At 39.0% G+C, this 20,440-nt stretch overlaps 1 protein-coding gene across 1 annotated transcript; it reads left to right on the forward strand.

Moving 5' to 3' along the window:
• Nucleotides 1–363: 363 nt before the first annotated feature.
• Nucleotides 364–19,444, forward strand: AMACR (alpha-methylacyl-CoA racemase). Its single transcript, XM_030237268.2, has 5 exons — nt 364–674; nt 3,359–3,502; nt 5,986–6,146; nt 10,901–11,087; nt 18,648–19,444. Exons 1-5 carry the CDS (start codon nt 377–379, stop codon nt 19,055–19,057), a joined length of 1,200 nt encoding a protein of 399 aa, XP_030093128.2. The 5' UTR covers nt 364–376; the 3' UTR covers nt 19,058–19,444.
• The last annotated feature ends 996 nt before the right edge of the window (nt 19,445–20,440 follow it).

The raw sequence follows: 20,440 nt of genomic DNA on the forward strand, positions 1-20,440 counted from the left end.
TGAAGATTCGGTCGTCTGAGCCTCTGCCTGGGGAGAGCTAGTGTGAGTGTGGGGGCCTGTGCAGCTGCCAAGGGCCCTGAGTCCCAGCTCAGGTGGTGCGGGTCTGACGGCCTGGGCGGCTGGCTCCGGGATGGTCGGACAGGGAAATTCCCCCAAGAGCAGCTGTCGATCCCGGCTCCAAGAGAATGCCCACTCCTCCTCACCGCGAGCCGCAGCGGAGGGTAGTAGAGCCGCCCGCGGGCGATCAGGGCTCGGGGTGAAGAAACACCCGGAGAAGCAGAGCCGGTGCCCGCGGGCGAGGGGCGGCAGGAGCCCGCCCGGTCCCCGGGGCCGCGCGAGAGCGGGCGGGGCGGCCCCCGTGCCGCCTCCGCGATCGATGTATGTGCGCTCGACAGCGGCGGAGCAGGCGGTGGCGATGGCGCTCAGCGGGGTGCGGGTGCTGGAGCTCGCCGGGCTAGCGCCCGCGCCTCTCTGCGGGATGATCCTCGCCGACTTCGGGGCGCAGGTGGTGCGAGTCGACCGCCTGTCCCAGTCCTCCGCGGCCTCAGCGCACGGAGACGTGCAGGCCCGGGGGAAGCGCTCCTTGGCGCTAGACCTGAAGCAGCCGCAGGGCGCCGCGGTGCTGAAGCGGCTGTGCGGGAGGGCGGACGTGCTCATCGAGCCCTTCCGCCACGGTGAGGGACCTCGGCCGCCGGGGAACCGCGCCGGGGCGGCGCTGCGGCCGCGGCAGCCCGGCCCGTACGGGGTGGGGGCGAGCGGGGGGGTTGGAGCTGCGGGGCCGAGGGGTGCTGTGCTGAGGGGCTCCCGCCTGTCTGTGGCCTCTGCCATGGTGAGTGGGAAGCGGGCAGGGAGCAGCTCTGGAGGCGCTGGGGGCTCGTGCTGTGTGGCGGATTTGTGCCGTGCAGCCGCCATGTGAAACCGCAGGGAAGGACCGCCGAGGGCCCTCAGACAGGGCCGTGCCCCCGGCTTGGCTCTGGACGAGCAGGAGGGTGTCCGAGCCGAGGGGTTCGCACCGGGCTTGGAGCCCTGGACCAGCAGGAGGGTGTCCGAGCCGAGGGGGTCACACCGGGCTTGGAGCCCTGGACCAGCAGGAGGGTGTCCGAGCAGAGGGGTCACACCGAGCTGGGGGCACCATCCTGTGTGATATCCAGGCCTGTTGCTAAAGTGCAACTCACTTCCCGGTTGCTGTGCCGGTCAGTTTGATCTTACAATTCCTCTGAAGACAGGAGATCTGATATTGTGGGGACACATTTACAAAGCACATATTCCAGGGAGAGGAATATAAAAGTTGTATATGTTAGAGTGGTATGATTCTGTTATACAGGGTTACTCTGATTCACGATCAAATCCAGGTTATGAACTACTGTCTTCATCTTTAAACATCATTTAATTGTAGGAAGTTGCGTTCTACAAATGATCTCTTCCTCCCAGTCTTAAATCTACTTTATGAAAAGCTTCCTTGTGTTTTTGCAAGTACTTTCCATTTTTAACATTAGGTTAAAGTAAGTCAAATTCTTCAAATGCTCAATTACAGAGTTTTTCTGTTTTTCAAAACTCTCTTTTAAAGAGAAAGTTCCTTTTTAATTACAGTATGAATATTACTAATTTACCATGGATAGGGGTCTTAACATCTGATTCTCAGTAGCAAAATTGATGCCATTTTAAGATCAATATACATTTCAGGTTTTTCACGTTCTCTCTGTTTATTTATTAAAAAAATACACAGGTACTCACCTGTTGTCAGTATCCCTGGGTGCTCCTTGAGGGTGCTGTTCTGTAAGAAAAATTGCCATTAAGGTCAGGTTGGACAGGCCTCTGTGTACATGAATTTAGTTGAAGATGCCTCTGCTCCCAGCAGGGGGTTGGAGTAAGAGGCTTTTACAGATCCCTTCCGACCCAAACCATTCTGTAAATCATGCTTCATTGAGGATCTAGCTGAAGTGTTCTGGAGATTTTACAGACAGTTTAGAAATAAGAGGCTTTGTTGGTTAGACATCATACATCATGAACAGATCGTGTCACAAGTAATTAGTTTTCTTCAGAAAATGGGCTAATTCTTACTTTACCTTACCTTGTTTATTTTACTCCCCAGAAGCTGAGGGGAAAAAAAAAAGAAGAAGTTAAATTTCACTTTTTCCTTAAAGCTTGTCTCCTGTTTTTTCCTTAATGAAATTTCGTTTTCTTTGGTTTTATGAGCACTTGCAGGGTTTTTTCACAGTTGGAAGTACAGGCAATTTTGTAACTGGACTCTAGGTTGTAAGGGGCTGTAAGCAAATCTGTGACCCATCATGAGACTGCTGGAAAGCAGTGAGAAGGTGAGGGCCCAAGCTGCAGAACAGTTTCTTGCAAGGCATGTGTGACCTTACAACAATAACTTTGTGACACCAGAGGGGTTATTCATCACACTGTTTCCACTTGTGCATTTGAAAGTCATGCCTTTTGCCAAATTTCACTGCTTTCTTCTTGGGAGTAATCACTTGCCGCTGCCCAGTAAGTAGTACAGCAGAAATGGATCTGAATGAAATTGGTGATGTAGAAAAAGTATGGATTTGTTATGTGAAACAAGCTGGAATTACAGATTCTGGGGTGGAGCAGGCATTGAAATTATGTTATCCCTTCAATTCCAAAATATGTGGCCCTGCAGTGCCATTATAGACCACTGGTAAAAGTCTGACCAAAGTGCACTGAACCAGTAAGAAAGTACTATTCATTTGCAATTCAAATTTCTTCTCTTAAAACCACTGTTTTAGAACTGCAAGATTAAATTTTAGCTTTGATTTCTGTAAATCCATGCTGATTCAACTTATACATCACTGATTCTAAAAGTTCCTTTTTCCCTGTGTTAAAAAAAGAGCACATTTATTGGTGTGTGGTTCAGACAGATCATCTGTGGAACAGTGGCATGGTCCAGTCACATCAGTGAGTTAAAACACACAGGAACATGAGGTACTAAAAAAATGGTGAGGAAGGTATATTCCAGTAAAATACAGATGAAATTTCAAGTGATTTTAATTCAGAAAATGTAGGAGTTTTCTCTTTTTTCCTTGTTTTACAAGTGCTTGGTAGCTTTCTCTCTCGTCCAGTGGTACATGGTTTTCTGTCAGTCTTTTGGAGAAGTAAAACAGGAATAAAAACTGAAAAAAAGATCTCTGAAGCCTAATTTCCACTTGGTTAATATTAAAAATTTATGCAGTATGTTAGTAATTGATAATGTTCATGTTGTAACATGGACACTGAAGTAGAATGTGCTACTTCATAAAGTGCAGTTGAATTCTGCTGTTGTATAATCTGACTTTGAGACATTATGTTTTGAGTATTATTAAATGTGAATTTTAATTCTTGCTTATGTCTTTTTAAGGTGTCATGGAAAGACTTGGGCTTGGCCCAGAGGTCCTTCTACGGGAGAATCCCAGACTCATCTATGCTAGACTTACTGGTTTTGGCCAGACAGGAGAGTACGCCAAGTCTGCAGGTCATGACATCAATTACTTGGCTTTATCAGGTAGGCTGTAAAATTTCCTGTTAAATAAAACATATTTCCTCCCTTTGATCAAGACTAAAGAACTTGTTGAAAGCAGATAGCTCCAAATTATCTGAGGTGCAGTCTGATAAGACAGCTGATCTGAAGTGTCGCTGTCAGTGAGATGGGGCTTTCCTTTCCCTGATGCTTTCAGTCAGCTCTGGCGCTTCTTAGCCTCTCTGTGAACTTCCTCACAAATCAAAAACTGGTCAGAAGAAATGAGGATGTTTTCTGCCAAGTTACTAAGGTAAAGCAGTTCAATGAAGGATCCAACCAACAGCACACGAAACGAGGAAGCATGTACTGTACAGGCTGTTTGTTTTTCCAGCAGCAGCAAAATGTTACAGTCTGGATCAGCATGTCTTCCCAGGCTGTACATTATTTTGCTTCCTTTGTGCTATTCTATCTGAATAAAGTATCCGAATATTTATCTGAAGAGAGGACTGAATACTTTCTTCAGTGCCCCTCTCCTAGAAACTCTGTATACTTATAATCCTGAAAGGGCTGCAGATTACTTTATGTGCTTGTGAGCAGATTTTTTTGAGCAAAGAAAAACTAGGCAGCACAAGACAATTGAGATCTGGTGCTTTTTTGCTAGTGAATATGTCTCCACTGATACCAACTGAAAGGAAGTAGACTTCAAATAAAGTGGAAATGCTACATTTCAGTAAGGTGTTGTGGACATTATGCTAGTTTTAAGTGCTATGGTTTTGCAAGTATGCAGTAGCAAACAGAAACAAAATATGCACCTCAGGTGCTGCCCATCCATGCATGGCCCTACCTCCTGCTCTTCACACTTCTTCTGTCACTAGTGCATCTCTGAGCCTGTGTAGGAGGGGAGAAAGTGGCCCAAAAGTTCTTGGCTTCCCACTGGATTAAGTAGTTCTTGTAGTCCTAAGAAAGGGACAGAGCAGAGACAATGCAAACGTGGTGATCTGGTATCTGCTACTATGAGGAGTCATAATGTTATGGAATTAAATTTCTTTAGAGATGGATTCAGTCTTCCCTCATAAAAAGTTGTTAGAGAGTAGAAAAGATTAAAGAAAATATGTCTCGTTTGAAAAACTTTGACTTCATGTTAAGATGATTTCAAAGAATTAGGGTATTTTTATCTATTAGTGGAGGGAAAGAGTTGGTACAGAAGCACCATGGTATCCCTACCTTGGTTTGTAGTACTTTCTGGTTTACAAATAGAGTGATTTTTATCTCTGGAGCTGATTTAATCAGTAGTGTTTTGGTTAGTAATAACTTCCTAAAATAATTTTGCTTGTAATTTCACAAATCAAGTTTTTCTACCTTTTAAAAGGAAATAGAGCAAGGTGTTTGAGAGGTGTCATTTCTCAAAAATGAGATCTCATATTATGAGTATGTTCCTAGTGAGCTTTGGCTTCCTTTAAGTAAAAAATATTTTGTGTTAGGAACTCTAAAGAAGTCAATATATTAATTTTCTGGTGCCTGGGACAACTGTTTAAACCATTAAAAGGAAGATTTTAGACAGCAGCAGGGGTTTTAATTCTGCCCTACAGGATTTGGAAACCTTTTATACTGTGCACTCTGTTGCCCATAGGAAGTGCAGTAGACTATTAATTAAACAGTGCATCAGAACCATGCAGTTCTCAGGAAATTCTGACCATGTATTCTGCAAGTCTCATGCCACAGACACAGGAGAGGGATGATCACACTGCAATTTCTTGCTTGCCCAAAGGGAATCGCTGTGAGGCAGCTATGAAGAGTAAGGTCACAGTAAAGAAGTTGTTCAGGATGGCAGAGAAATGCTAACAAATTCAAAACTCTAACTAAAGTAAACTGGCTTAGCCTTTGCTCTGATTCCCTTTGTTTCTGCATAATTACTGGCATAAACATAAGTTCCCTGTGTTTGCATTGCATGCAATCAGAGATAACCTTCCTGTGTTAGCCACCTGTTCTTATATGCAACCTTTTTTTCCCCAAAGGTAGTTGGAGAGGGGGGTTAGGACTGAAACACAGTTGTCAGTGTGACATCCTTTGTTATGATTATTAATTCATTTTTTATGAGCACATAAGACTATAAATCTGCATTTTTACTTTAAAATATTCAAAGAAGGACACTTTATCAAAGTAGCTTTGAGACATATACATAGTGCCTCTTTATGGGTGAGATTCAATGCATGTACAAAGTACTAATATAGAATTACTGCACACAGGATTGGATTTTTTAAAATAAAATTTTGTCCCTCTGTAGTCAAAATATCAACGTTTATCTGAGAGTTTTGTTAATCTCTTTAATTAATTACATCTTCGCTAATGTGATTTCATATATTTTCACTCTTTTGTGAATAAAGAGTCAGCCGAGCAGAAATAGAAAACATTAGAAGATTGCTTTATGACTTATTTATTTGGATGGTTTGAAAAAAAACTTTTAATTGTAGAAATGAATGTTTGTAATAATTTTATGCTTATCTTTGCTTTGTTTTCTCTTTTGTCAGGTGTGCTGTCAAAGCTGGGTAGAAAGAATGAAAATCCTTATGCACCTGTAAATCTTCTGGCTGATTTTGCTGGTGGAGGTGTCATGTGTGCACTGGGTATAGTCATAGCCCTCTTTGAACGTGCCAAATCTGGCAAAGGGCAGGTCATTGATGCAAGTATGGTAAGCTTGTTCTCAGGGAATTTGGGGTTTCTAAGACTTGCTTGAGTGTTCTCCTACTCTAAATATGGGAAAGGAAGGAGATTGTAAGGTTTAAAATTGAGAAGTTGGGAAAGGGAAAGTGAGTGATTTCATAAAATGGCTATTCCTTCACATGCAAACAATTTTCATGGATCACTGCTGCCATAACATCCTTATGTCATGGAACACACAGTGCAGCCTCTCCCCTCTGCCTGCTTTTCCCTGTTTGCCTTCTTCACAAAGTATTAGCTCTATATATTTGAAGAATAAGTGTGGTATATAGAGATAGGGTGTGTAATAAACAATTGGCTTACTGTGTAACAGCAAAAATGACAATACTCTTGGAGTAAAAATTGCATTAGCTTTATTCAAGATACATCTTCTTATGAATTTGTTCCTGGTCATATCTTATGTAGAAACACTGTTCCCTGGGGTAGTTACACTGCCTATGGATCATTGCCATGAAGTCAACTTCAAACACTTTGTCAGTGTGCTGTAAAATAAATGAAAGGCTAAATTAGCTTAATAATGAATATTTTTCCACTGGAAGGCCACCCACTTACCCACAGAGGAAAAATAGCTATTGACATTAATCTTTGAAATTTTTGTTATGTCCAGTTGTTGTTCCTCTCTTGTTTTTCCGTTTTTCTTTTTGAAGAATGTTGCACTTAAAATTTGACCTCTGTTTGAGGCACTGTACCTTAGTGAAGATTAAGGTTTGGCCTTAAATATAAATTGAAAAAAAATTACATTAATTTAAACAAATCCCTTTGTTGAAGGGGTCTTGAAGAGAGTAGAGAAGCAAGAGATTGGATTTCTTGACTTCAGTAATTTTTTTACAAATCACATGATGTTCTCAGAAGCAGTCCATGGCATTATGGTCTAGATTAAAATTTTATGGGAACAGTGCAAAATAGGACTAATGTTTTCAATGCAACATAAGTTTTTAGTAGTTGATTATCAAAATGAAAAACTTAACAAGTGGAGATGTTTGTTGGGTTTTTTTTTTTTACTTTGTTTTCATCAATAAGCTGAATGATGGATGAGTGACTGTGTTTAGTGAATTTACAGATGGTACACATATGTGAAGGACTACAAGTATGCTGGACTTGGGTTAGAATTGAAAATGACCTTTTCAGATTGAAAGAACTGGCTGCCATTCATGGACATTGCTGCTCTGTAGTCCTTTGTAGGCAGAAACAATTTGCTGCACAAATGCAGTAAGAGAACAATTGGCTAAAGAACAATCCTGGGGGTTTGTAGTAGTCACAAGCTGAACATGAGTCAACAATATCATGCTGCTACAAAACACATACGTACTGTATTACGATGTATAAACAGGAAATAGAGCCAGCAAAGTTTCTGAAGCAATTATTCTAACCTATTCAATGTTTATGAAGTCTCAGGAAAATAATGTTTCAGATGCTGACCATCATCTTTCAAAGTTGCTAATTTGAGGAAGCCCAAGTAGCACAACAAAAATTATGACTCTAAAAACATTACCTAAAAGAAGAATTGAAGGAGATTGTGTATTTGTGAAAGAAAAACTGTGGAGAATTGTGACAAGTCTTCACATACTGAAAAAGATACTTCTTGTAGTTTGTAGTATTATCAAATTTTCCTTATCATAATTCAGAGAATTAAGGGAATTTTTTAGAAGAAAAATCAGTTAAGTCTGCTAAGATTCTAATGAAATTTGCAGCTCATTTGGATTGGAATGTGTTGTGGGGCTTTCTTAAGCCCTTAAAATGGTCTCTTCTAATTTTTTCTTGTCTCATCAGAATTGTGGAATTTACAGTTCCTAGTTTATGTGCCTGGTGGCCTGTGAAATGGACGGAATATTGTCCAGCACCACAGAATGTACTTTACCTGGCACTTGGTCATATTCCTTATTTCTTGAATAGACTTTCAGTGACACAGTTGATGAAAATCATTCTTGCATCATCAGCAGTAAAGACTCCTGTAAATTGACTGGTGGATGAGCCTGGTTTTACACCTAAAGTTTTTTGGGGTTTGGTTGTTTTTTGTGTTTGGGTTTTTTTTTGGGTTTTTTTGGGTTTTTTGTTTTTGGTTTTTTTTTGGGTTTTTGGGGTTTTTTTGTTTGTTTGTTTGTTTTTTGTTGGAAGAAATTGTTTTAAAAATCACAGCACTGCAGCACTTCAGCTGTTTTAAGACTATTTTCTGTTAAGAGATCCTTTACTTAAGCTGATGTACAATTTAGGTAATCTGAATATGTTAAAGACTTAGACACATGGTAGAATTTTCTTCAGTAGAAACTGCACTGTGCAAAAATTAGACACTGGGTCTTGCATTTCATCTGTCTGTCTCAGAAGAATTAGGTGCCTGGCCTGAATTGGTTCCTGCTGGTTGCTGTCCCTTCTCATTGACCCTGTAGGGAAAGGATCATGGCTATCTTACAGGAAGCCAGATTGTTGCCACGTGGAGTGAACACTGATATGTGACACAGAATTTTACCTCTGCATTTTTGCACCACACTGGAACAGAGGCATGTGAGTCAGGGCCACAGTTGGGGTTCACTAGAGTTTCAGCCACAGAACCTTTTGCTGATGGTGGGCATCTGACTGAGCATAACTCATTCTTTGTGATAAGACAGCCACAGGAAAGCATGCTGGTAGTGATAGCTTGCATAATAGTCTCATGGCAGGAGCATTTAGCAATGCAATAGATGACTGAGGTTCCAGGTTTTTCTCAGCCTGGAGGTACTCAAAACCAAAATTCCCACATCCTAGAAGCTTTCATTAGTCACAAGGAGAGTTGAGGTTGGTGTTGATTCATTCCCACTTTTGTTGGAGCTGTTTTCAGTCTGTGGAAAGAACAGAAGGCTTGTGGAGCAGACAGGTCACCCATTAGGGTGATGCCTCTGGATTCTTGAGCCTGCTTCAGAGACTGCAGATGTTCTCTAACATGAGGGAGACATGAAACATATAACTCCTCTTATAATCATTCTGCAATTAGACTTAAGTGGAGTCTCTTCATGTTACCCTTTTCATGTTGTAAAAGAAGGTGACCACATTAGTGAGTGTGTGGTGTTATTTTCACATGCCTTTGGAGGTCTGGTGCAGATGTTAAGACACTTCTTTTACTTGTCTCTGAATTGTGATGGGCCTCAGGCAGAACCTAGCTGTCCAGTTGTCCAGACAGGAATATTTCTGAACTTCCTATACCAGTAAAAAACAGATGTGCTGTTTTCTTTTAAGCGTTTCCTGGGTGAGTAGCACATAGGTATTGTACAGCTGCTGACTAAGAGTTTTGTCAGCACCAAAATTTAATTTTTAGTTAGGGCTTATTCTACTATTTTCCCCATCTTTTATTATCCTTACTTTCAGTGCTTTTTGTGTAGTATTATTTTTTGTTAATACAAGCAGTGCAAGTTCAGGTTATTAGTAAAACAAACTTTTTTTAACATTCTTGCAATAATTTTGCAGATATGTAGATGAATGTAGGCAGTATTTTTTTATATGAAAGCACTTTAATTGACTTTAACATGTGAGGATAGAAGCATTCCTGTCCTTGAAGCAGTACGAGAGCAGAGCACAAGTAACACACATTAAATGAAGAACCCCTCTTGACTGCGTCTTTCAGCAATTTGCATGTATTAAATTTTTGCATAGAAAGGTATAAACTAATAGATCTTTCTGCATGAAAATTTAGTAGACTTTTTTTTGTTTTGGTTTGGGGTTTTTTTTGTGTGGTTTTTTTTTTTTTGTTTTGGTTTGGTTTTTTGGGGGGGGGGTTTGGGTTTTTTTTGTTTGTTTTGGTTTGGTTTTTTTTGGGTGTTTTTTTTTTTGGTACAGCATCCATGCTTTTCTCTACAGACAGTATTAGGTTAGTTTCATGCAGCTGAAAATGCGTGAATCAAGTGATACTCAGAATAATACAGCTCAGGTTTTAATCTGTTCTACTGGTATGTTTCTGGCCATACACTATTAACTGGCTTATCTTTGCTTACAGAAATGTCAATACAGTTTCAATTTGAAAGAAAATTAATTGTGCTGATTAGCAAAGCTGTTGGATGTGATTTTTTTTTTTTTTTGAAAGACTAGCACAACCTGAAAAGCTGAACAAACTGAATTTTCATCTAGGTGTACTGCACAAAGACAAAATTTTGGGTAGCAATTTGGAATGGGATTAATCATGTTTTCTAGCACTGTATTCATCAAAGTCTTGTCTATGTAGAGATTCTGTTGCTCTGTGTGTGTAGTTGCCAATGATGAGAGTGGGAGAATAGTTTTTTGTTGTAACTTAGTGTTGGAGATTTTATTTTATTTCCTCCAAATTTGGTATTTATGGGACTGGTACAGATACCTTGTTTCGAGAGGTTTAGAAGGTGTTGATAGCTGTCTGATGCTTAATGTTGTATAGAGCCAAGAAGTTTGTCTCATCACTTGAAATTACTCACTCATTCTCTAAACTTGCTAAATGAGGAGACTTTGTGCGTTGAAAGTGTGTTGTCCATCTGAAGCTGCCTGACTACATTTATGTTCTTTCTTATTCTCTAATTCTAGATGATTTTGCATATGATTTCACAACAGTAATTGAAAATTTTAAGAAATGGTTAATGACAGAACCCTACCAGAGGTTCTGTCATTAAAAATCTTAGAAAAAGGCAGAACTGATAATAGCTTTTTGTTGCTTTGTTTTATACAGAATTTAGGTAACATGCCAATTAATTTACTGGATCTTTTGTTGTTTTTTTTCCCCTCTAAATCTTCAAGGTAGAAGGAGTAGCATACCTAGGTTCTTTCCTGTGGAAGTCACAAAGTTTGGGACTTTGGAGCCAACCTCGAGGTGAAAACCTGCTAGATAGTGGTGCACCTTTTTATGAAACCTACAGGACCTCTGATGGAAGATTCATGGCTGTGGGTGCCATTGAGCCTAAATTTTATGAGCAGTTAATAAAAGGTGAGTAGGTTGGAGCAATTGTTTCATAACAGCAAAGCATGACGGAGTGAATTCTTTCACAGTTGGTTTTGATTCATGATGCATGGTTCACAGAATCACTGGGTTGGAAGAGACCTTCAAGATCATCGAGTCCAACCCATGCACCAACACTTCATCTAAACCATGGCACCCAGTGCCACATCCAGTCTTTTTTTAAACACATCCAGGGGTGGTGACTCCACCACCTCCCTGGGCAGACCATTCCAGTACTTTATCACTCTTTCAGTAAAAAACTTCTTCCTAAGAAATGGGAAATGTGATTTCTTGTAAAAGCCGAACACTTCCTGAAGCTGGTTGGGTAGTTGTGTAACAGTTTAATTTACTTTCTTCTTCTAGCCATTAATTTATTTCTTTTTCACCCCCAGCAACTACAATTAAATTGCAAGTTTTCTTTTGGAGTTACTGTAATGGTAGTTCATGATGTCCCTGAAGCACTAAAAAACTTTTTCTGCAAATCACTTTTTAAAAATTATTATTATTATACTTTAAAAAGACCCAATTCTTTGCAATTGCAAATAGAATTTCAAGCAATTTCTATTATTTGTACTGTAATTAAAAATAAAACCTATTTAAATTGTTTCAGAAAGGAATATTCACAGGAATGTCAGCAAAGGATTCCTAAAGTGGGTGTACCCAGTGTTTTGGGATCCACATTTGTTCATGCACGGCTCATGTGGCCAGTCAGTGGGCGTGTCAGGGGAGTAGTTCCTTATTCTTGCCCAGTCTCTTCCCCCCTGATTATTCCTTGAATTGTAGCATTCCTTGAATTTTATCCATGCTACAATTTGTACTATTTTTGCCTGGGATGGAGCTGAATTTCTTCACAGTAGTTGGCAGGGGGCTGTGATTTGGCTTTGTGCTGGAAGCAGTGCCATTACACAGGGATGTTTCAGTAACTGGTGAGCAGTGGTGTGCTCTTGCACAGCACTGAGGACTTTTCTCCTTCTCACCCCACTGCACCAGCAAGAGGGCTGGGAGTGCACAAGAAGTCACAGCCAGAACAACTGACCCCAGCTGACCACAGGACATGATGCTCAGAAATAAAACTGGAAGGAAGATTGGTGGGTGGTCACTACTCAGGGACAGGGTAGGCATTGGGCAGTTGAGGGTGAGCAATTGTTCTCATCTGCAGCTCTTGAATTTCCTGTGTTTACGGGGTTGTAAGGTGGGGTATGCCTTTGGTGAGCAGGATCCCAAAGAGAGCTTGTTCTTTTTGCTTTGGCTTTGTATCTTGCAGCCTGTGGTGCTCCCCAGGTAGTTGTGCAGCTGTAGCTGTGAATGGCTGCTTCTCTTAAAAAAGTCCATGCAGTTGTGGGGAATATCTAAATTGGGACATGCTGCTGCGTGAAGTACATGAGGAAGGCTCCTGGAGTGACTCAGGGACATGTCCAGCATTATGTTGGACAGATTAGATGTCAAGTTTGGAAATGCCACTTTCTTGGCTGAAGAGGATGTTCCATTTTTCTCTAATTGTCCTGAGAATAACTTGTTTGTGAACTCAATTTGTAAGCAACTTGGCCTTGAAAAAGAAAGTGTAATTAATCATTCCACATTGATTATTTGCAGTTCTTTGAAATGTTTTTCTCATCTAGTCCCCTGAGATTTTCTTCCTTGTATAGTAGTTGAAGAACAAAAGTAAATATAAAACTGTATCAAAATAAAAGGGCAAGCCCTTTCCCTGGGAGTTCAGTAATTTGGAATTCTTATGAATATCTTCTTCTGTACTTGTATTAAGTACAAAGCAAATGAGAAAAAAATAAGGCTGCATACTCAAATACCCATATGTTTGGCTTAAGCGGTCAAACACTGGCCTGCAGTATTCATGGCCTGCAGTATTTTGTTCTTTGGAGACTAAGTTGAATCACACTTAAGCTACAGGACTGGGATAGAATCTGTTAAAAAAGCACCAAAATTCTGCAATGGAGTGTGGTTCTGTTTGTGACTCTTGTCAAGTTTTTCTGGACAGTCCTGCCTTCTTTTATTGATCATTGTTATGGGACAAGACTTGGGCTTTTCTCTCTCAGCCAGGTTATCTAAAGATAAGCCTGTGATGGATGAAACCATTGGCTAGGTAATATAACATGGTCACTGATGGTTTCTGACTTCTTTAGATGACTCTTTGCTTAGGAAAGTGCTAAAATTCTGGTTTTCTTTCAGGTATTTCTCAGAAATTTAGAGCTTAAGGTTAGGACAACTGTGAATTCTTCTGCTTATGTTGGGGCACCCACACCGGGCAACTTCATTTTCATGTTTGAAAGTACTCCTTATGTTTACAGTGCAGAGAAGTTGCTTGATTTTAACAGCTGAGGTTTCAAAAATAGTTATTTCAGCAATAAGAATTGGTGTGTATCCACTTGTAAGTAGACAACAACTGCAATCATTGTTGCGTGTGTTTCAGTCTGTTTCTGCCATATTTAAAAATTCAACATATATGCTGCAGTCTTTGAGGAAATTTTGCTTTTTGCCATTAATTGTATCACTATCTTTGCTTGTCTACACTCAGTGAGTTTCCTTTGTTTATTTTGTAAAAGTGTGTTGTTTAAAGTAAGTGACCAAACTCAAGATTTTCTCACAATATTGAATTTAAAGTAACTGGTCTTTTGTTATTTTGTTTGAGATGCATATCGTGATCTGTTCAGATTTTCACATAGGAAATATTTATTCCTTTCAGTACTTAGGATTTAAATCTCTCAGAGGTAATAATGCACTAAATTAGAACAGCAGAACCTTCCTGTGATGTAGGGATTATTTCCTTTTTGGGATAACTATTGCAGAAATTAAATTCAGAATTTAAGCCTTTGAATATTATAGGAAAGAGAAAGGTGTCTGTGAGAATTGTATTGCTCTTTCACAAATCCAAGGATCTTTGACTTAGGCTGAGTTGTCTGTTCCAGGCATTAACTCCAGCTTTGATGTGGGTTTAAAATGGTATGGTCCAGTTACAATTTCTGTCATTTCATTTCATAGCTTTTCTCCATGTTTCTGGTCACTTCTGCTGGTGAGCAATTTGCTGCTGTTCCATATAAGATATATTCAAAAACCGCTTGATGTCTCTGTCCCTATTCAAAGGGTAGATTAGTTTTGCCACTCCCATAGAATGGGAGTACAAGGATATGGTTGTTGCAGATGTCAGCTGGAAATTTGAAGACTGAAGAATTGAGAAAGCGGTATGATGTCCAAGCGCTTTGTCTCTGCTCACAGAATTCTGCTTAGCCAAAGCAGAACTGATTTCCTTTTGGTTTTGGTTCAGTTCAGTGTTTCCTTGCAGAGCTCCTGCAGGAACCCAGTGCTGCACCAAGTGCAGTTAATGACATGGTGAGAAAAGTTCTTAAGGAGGCTGCAGAGGGAAAGCAAATTTAAGAAAATAGAGCACATTAGTTTGAGAATATTGTTTTCTTTGTAGATTGTGCTCCGCAGTGACAATTGCCAGAAATTGCCAGAAATTTATTAGTTAAATAAATTTCAAAAAGGCTTTGTGAGAAACTGAAGCTATGTAAAATAGATGGAGTAGAAAAGTATTTTGGGCTCACTATTGGCTATTTGCTATCAACAGATGAGCTGTAGTCCTTTTGCTGGTATTAATTTTATAATTACAAAAATCAGACAATAAATAGCTAAAATGCCTTGGCATCTGTTGAAAATCTGATGGAAGAAACATTTGCCTACTAATGTTGAGCCTTAATCTTTCAACAAGAGACAAAATGTCTTTCAACTGGCCTGTGAATTGCTTCTGCAGGTTTGTTCTGTTTTTTGGCAATAGGTTCTTAGTCTTGCTGCAGCCAGGCTACAAGGGGTGTTAAGAACGCAGTAAACACTGTGGAGCAGGTGAGAGTAAAGGTTTGATTCTGAGTTATATGGTGTAAAGTCGGTTACACAAGGTGAGCTTAGTGTCCACTTACATTGATGTGGAAGGCACTGACAGTCACTGAAGTATTGGACTTGTTCCTACTCTACAGTACCCCTTTCATACTACTTCAGTACTCCTGTTTGTATTCTGATTAAAAAAAGAAGGAAAAAATTAAGCCAATAAAAAACATAGTTTTCATCATTATGAAGGATTTCCTAGAGACTCTTCATTTTGTTATTAAGTATTGTGTACTGTGTTAAAAATCTGCTGATATACTGAGTGCAATATCACATTGTTATTGAGACATTCAACATGGGCAAACAGTTTTATCATTATGTTTTAGACTCAGTTATATATAATGTTATGCTTTATTTTAATTTATTTATTATGATAAGCCTTAAACATTGTACAAATACTGCAGAGGGCCAGGCTCCTGCTGCATCAAAACATTTGCAGTTTTGGTAATTGAGGATGTCAGCTTGGAGTACAGCTATGGATGCATTTGCCTGGTAGTACTGTGGGCCTGATCAACTGTCACTTCCTAAAAAATTCTTAAGTTTCAGAAACCTTGATCAGAGAAAAAACTTCACTTAATAAGTTTAATGAAAATTCACTACTCTCTTCTGAAATACGGGATATTCTGAAATTCAGTTCCCTATCACAGTGAGAACAAATTTTTTTTCGTCTGAAAAAGAGCAATGGCCTTCACCTTACAGCTGTTGTTTAGGCCATAATTTAGGTTTCCCATGCTAGATGAATTTATTCAGTCATATTATGACAACATAAATTCAAAGTGACTCTGCTATGACCATACATTTTTGAAAAGAAAATTAGCAAGTTAAACCAAGAAAATCCTGAACAAAACTTTGCTTTTAAAATAGCATGACTGAAATAATATAAAAAGCTCTTTCAATTTCTGACATACCAAAGTAGCTTCACTGATTTATATAATAAATTTTGCTGGTTTCTTTCTCTTGAAGTCAGTGCCTGATTTTAGTAGAGTTTGTCAAAGAAGTCCTATAGAAATAGAGATTTCAGTTTCCTTCATCAGTAAGCAATGTGGGGATATATGTCAATAAAGCTGTAGCATTTGAAGGAGATTTAAAGCTTCATCATTATAGGGAGACAATTTTTCATTTTTCAAAAATAATTTCAAAGGTGTACTAAAGTAGATTGACTGAACTTTTCCATACAAAAATCCCTAGATGATAATTTTTACATAAAAAGACTTGGAACTAAGTCGTGGTTGCTCTGTAAGATATTCTGTGCAAAAGATACTTTGCTTTTGATTACACTGAGTGAAGTCTGTGCTCCTGTGGTAACCCAGACAATTATGTGCCATGTAATAGTTTCCTTGTTGAGTCAGTCACTCCTGCTCTGCGTCTGCTCATCTGCACCACAAATGGTGAGCACAAGCTGGAAAATGAGAAGCTAGAGTGCTTAAATGCTCTCAGTTCATCCTTTTTAAAGCTGAAGTCTTCAGTGGTCAGCAGAAAATGAGCCTGTAATATTAAATTCCAGGTTCTGCATATTGTTCTAGTTTGCCAGAGAATGTGCAGTGAGGCTCAGCCAACTTCCCATCTGCCACAATCATCAAAAATAATTGTGTAATGGGATAATGGTAGAGCTCTGCTCATGTTGGACTGGCTGGTAGAAATCAAACCATACTTAATAAGAAAATGAGTACTGTGAAAAAAAGTTTCCACTTGACAAGATTTCATGCTTTGAGACAGATGCTCAGGTAATGAGTATTTACTTCCCTTTTGTGGAAGGTAAATTTGCCTCACCTCATGGTTCATAAGTAAACTATACTGCACTGTAAGTCTCTAGTAGAAGACTTTGAAAATCAATAATAAAATTAATTTTGAAAATACTGCTAGCTTGTATCTAATCATGATATTCAGCCAGTGTGAGTTACCTTCAGCTGATCTCATTTTTAGGATTACATGAATGGTTATGGACACAAGAGTGAAAGTTCAGTGATTTACGGTGCACATGGCTTGATAAAACCATAAGGACTGATAATTTGTAATATCATTTATCCTGGTATTCACAGGCATTTCTAATAAGATGTGAGAATACTTATTTTGTCTTTGACTGTGATGAATTTCTTCTGAGAGTGAGAAACTGCAAGGCTGTGTTTCTGAGTCTGAGACTGGCAATTTCTGTATGTTTTCCTTTGAAGTACCCAAGTGCAATTTCAAAGCATTTATTAATTTTCAAAACTGTGTTTAATAATCTTGTGATCAACAGTGAAATTTTTAAACACTGTGTTAAACTGGGGGGGCACTGTGGGCCCCAATTGCATATTGTATTCAGATTATGAATGGTGAGAAAGAACTTATGGAGCAGAGGAAAAGGAATTATCTCCCTTTCTTCTCCCTTTATGTTTAAGCAGCAATAGATCTGCCTTACTCAGTGGTAAGGAAGCTATGGAAAGACAAGATATTTTAGGTGTTTTCTGCCTATCTACAGCTAAAGACAAGAGGAGGTCTGCGTAAATTCCGCCTTCGAACAGCCCTCTATTACCCAAGCCTGTAACAGTTGTTAGTCTAATTATCAATCTGATATCAGATAATCAAAGATAGAAAAAAGAATGCTCTAAATTCAATTTTGCAGAGCTCTATATTTCCTTTGCCTTTTACAGGGAACTGCTGTTTTCTAATCTCATTTTTTTGTTACTTGTGAAGCATTATGATGATAGTTGTTTTCTAGTCTTTCTGATTTCTCAGATTAGCTTCTTTTGTATCCCTGCTTTTTCTGAATTTTCTTGCTGTGTCCATACTCCTGAATTTCAAAATATGACTGTTAGAACAGCATTCAGTACATCACTTCTGATTTCTATTTGGTATCATATATTCTGCTTATATCTCTGTATTATCTCCATATGAAACTGTACTTCAAGTGCCTTTTCTCTTTCTTGTTTTTTACTTCTTTTTGAGATAATCTCTACATTAAGTGATAAAAATTTTTGCATCTCCTTGAAGTAGCAGAATGAAAGAGCAGAGACTGCAGAAAGCAGAATCCATGAGAACAGAAAGAGGTATTGGAAGCTGGCAGCACAGAGATGTAAGCTCCCCAGGGAGAAGGAATGTGGATGCTTAGGTCAGGGGTAGACCTAGGACTTGCCTAGTCCAGGCAATTGATTACAAGGCCTGTGTGCCCATACTTTGCTCTGGTGTCTCAGAGGGGATGTGCTTAGTGCATACCTGGGTGGTCCTTGCAACTGAGATGGAAAGCAGGGTTATTGAGCTAACTAGGTCCAAAGTCTGTCATCTGTCTTGTGTGTCCCAATAGTACAGGATCCATTCAGCAGATTTCTGTGTTGCTACTGCCAGGTAGAGAATATGATACCTATTATACAAGCTTTTCTCAGGACATTATTACCTCGAGACAGCTGCTGCTTCTGTGAAATGTTCATACAAATGAGTGTTTATTATAGGTAGTACTTAAAAGGCTGTAGCTGATGCAGTTTAGTCTAATTGCAAGTATCATAGAACATTTTATTCCTCTGCTCCTTGCCTGGCACAGATACCCAAATAAAGTTCAAAGTGACTCTAGTATTGCCTGCAGAATATTATCTTCTTGAGGAATACACTTAGTTGTGAGAAGCACTTACTAAATTATCTAAGCTATAGATAAACTATAGTTAAACTTTGCTTTTCTCCTTTCAGGTCTTGGGCTAAATTTAGATGAACTCCCTGCTCAGATGAGTTTCTCCAACTGGCCTGAAATGAAGAAAAAATTTGCATCCATATTTGCACAAAAGACACAGGCTGAGTGGTGCAGCATATTCGATAGCACTGATGCCTGTGTGACCCCTGTTTTATCCTTTGAGGACGCTCCCTCACATCAGCACAACAAAGAAAGAAGTTCTTTTTTCAAAAATGATCCGGGAGAGATTAGTCCTAGACCTGCTCCTGTTCTATCAAGGACTCCTGCTGTTCCATCATGTAAAAGAGATCCTTTTGTAGGAGAGCACACAGAAGAGATACTTCTAGAATATGGGTTTACTAAGCAAGAGATTGCTAAACTTTATTCTGATAAAACAATAGAATCGAGGGACCTAAAAGCTAGTTTATAATCTCTGGCTATGCATATCAGATAAATTTCAGGCTGATACTGTAAGCTTTTATGCTATAAAATGGAACTATATGACAAGTAAATGTTGGCATAATATTGATTTTAAGTAATTTATATTTTTAATTATTGACATTTTGAATTTAATTGAAAACAGTGAGACTTGTGTACTTGTGTACCTGGATGATCTGTTGTCTAGAGTGATACTATAGTTGTGTTCTGATGATCTACAGTTTACTTGGTGAGAGCCTGTAACCTCTCAGAATGTTGTTTAAATACTGTATCCTTTGATTTGATTATTTTAGTTCTTGGTTACACCACTGATTTGTAATACATGTTGTAATTACTTTAAAGCAATTATTTTAATAAATTATAGTTATATTCTTCTTAAGTGAGGAATTGTGTTGTTTATTCATGAATTAGAAGGGATTTTTTAATCTATTTTTCATATTAATTAATTTGCTTTATCATGCTGAAACTCCTGGTCTAACTAATGCTATTCTTTTATGTGGTGCTGCAGAGCTGTTATCTCAAAGATGATTTAACAGCCTTACTACATTTTCTCAATGCAGTCTCCTTATTATACATTACATTCAGAATATCACCTTGGCTAGAAACTAAATTCAGAATCAAAGTTTTTTGGTTTTAAAATATCTGCCAACTAATAATCCTTTCCTCTCCTTGTGGAAAAATGGTAGGCCACTTTGCTGTGCAGGTTTTAAACAATGGTTATTCCATGTTGGTTTTCATTTCCTTATAACTTAAACTGTCATTTGAAACCATCTCTTTCAAGACAAAAGAAAATATGCTTTTTAAAAGAATTAGTTATATGGCATTAATACAGTTATATGGACAATTCCAATGTGTGAGGAGTTATGACATGAAAGGTTGGGTGTTTTAATAATTTTGAAGATTGGTTTGTTGGTTACAAAGGCTTCCAAAGCTGAGCTGCACTTTCGCTCATTTTAAGGTGTTGTGGCAAAAATGTCAACATTATTACCATAAAAACCCTTTTACATTCTACTGCATAAACCACAGCCTGGAAGCAAGAATTATCTAGTAGGTCCTGGCAAGCTGTCTAAATCATCAGCAAAAACACCTGGGGTTTCCAGCTGATAGTCTAGTGTAAGTCACATTATACACGTTGCCATAGGACTTGACAAGTTTCTTAGTCCCAGATATATCTGACTGTGTTGGAGAAAAATCAGCGTTGTCAAATGTGATGTCCATCATGGATAAGTTTTGAAACCAGAATTACTGATGTCAATTTAAAACCTTGTGTTTCTTCAGGATAAGTTGGATCAGCTGCCTTCCTCAGGTAGCTAACCTGAGAGGTACAGTTTGAATAAGGTCACTACGGTTTCTTTCCTTCCACTGGCAAGTAAGA

Source organism: Serinus canaria, chromosome Z (assembly GCF_022539315.1).
Source record: "Serinus canaria isolate serCan28SL12 chromosome Z, serCan2020, whole genome shotgun sequence".
NCBI lineage: Eukaryota > Metazoa > Chordata > Aves > Passeriformes > Fringillidae > Serinus > Serinus canaria.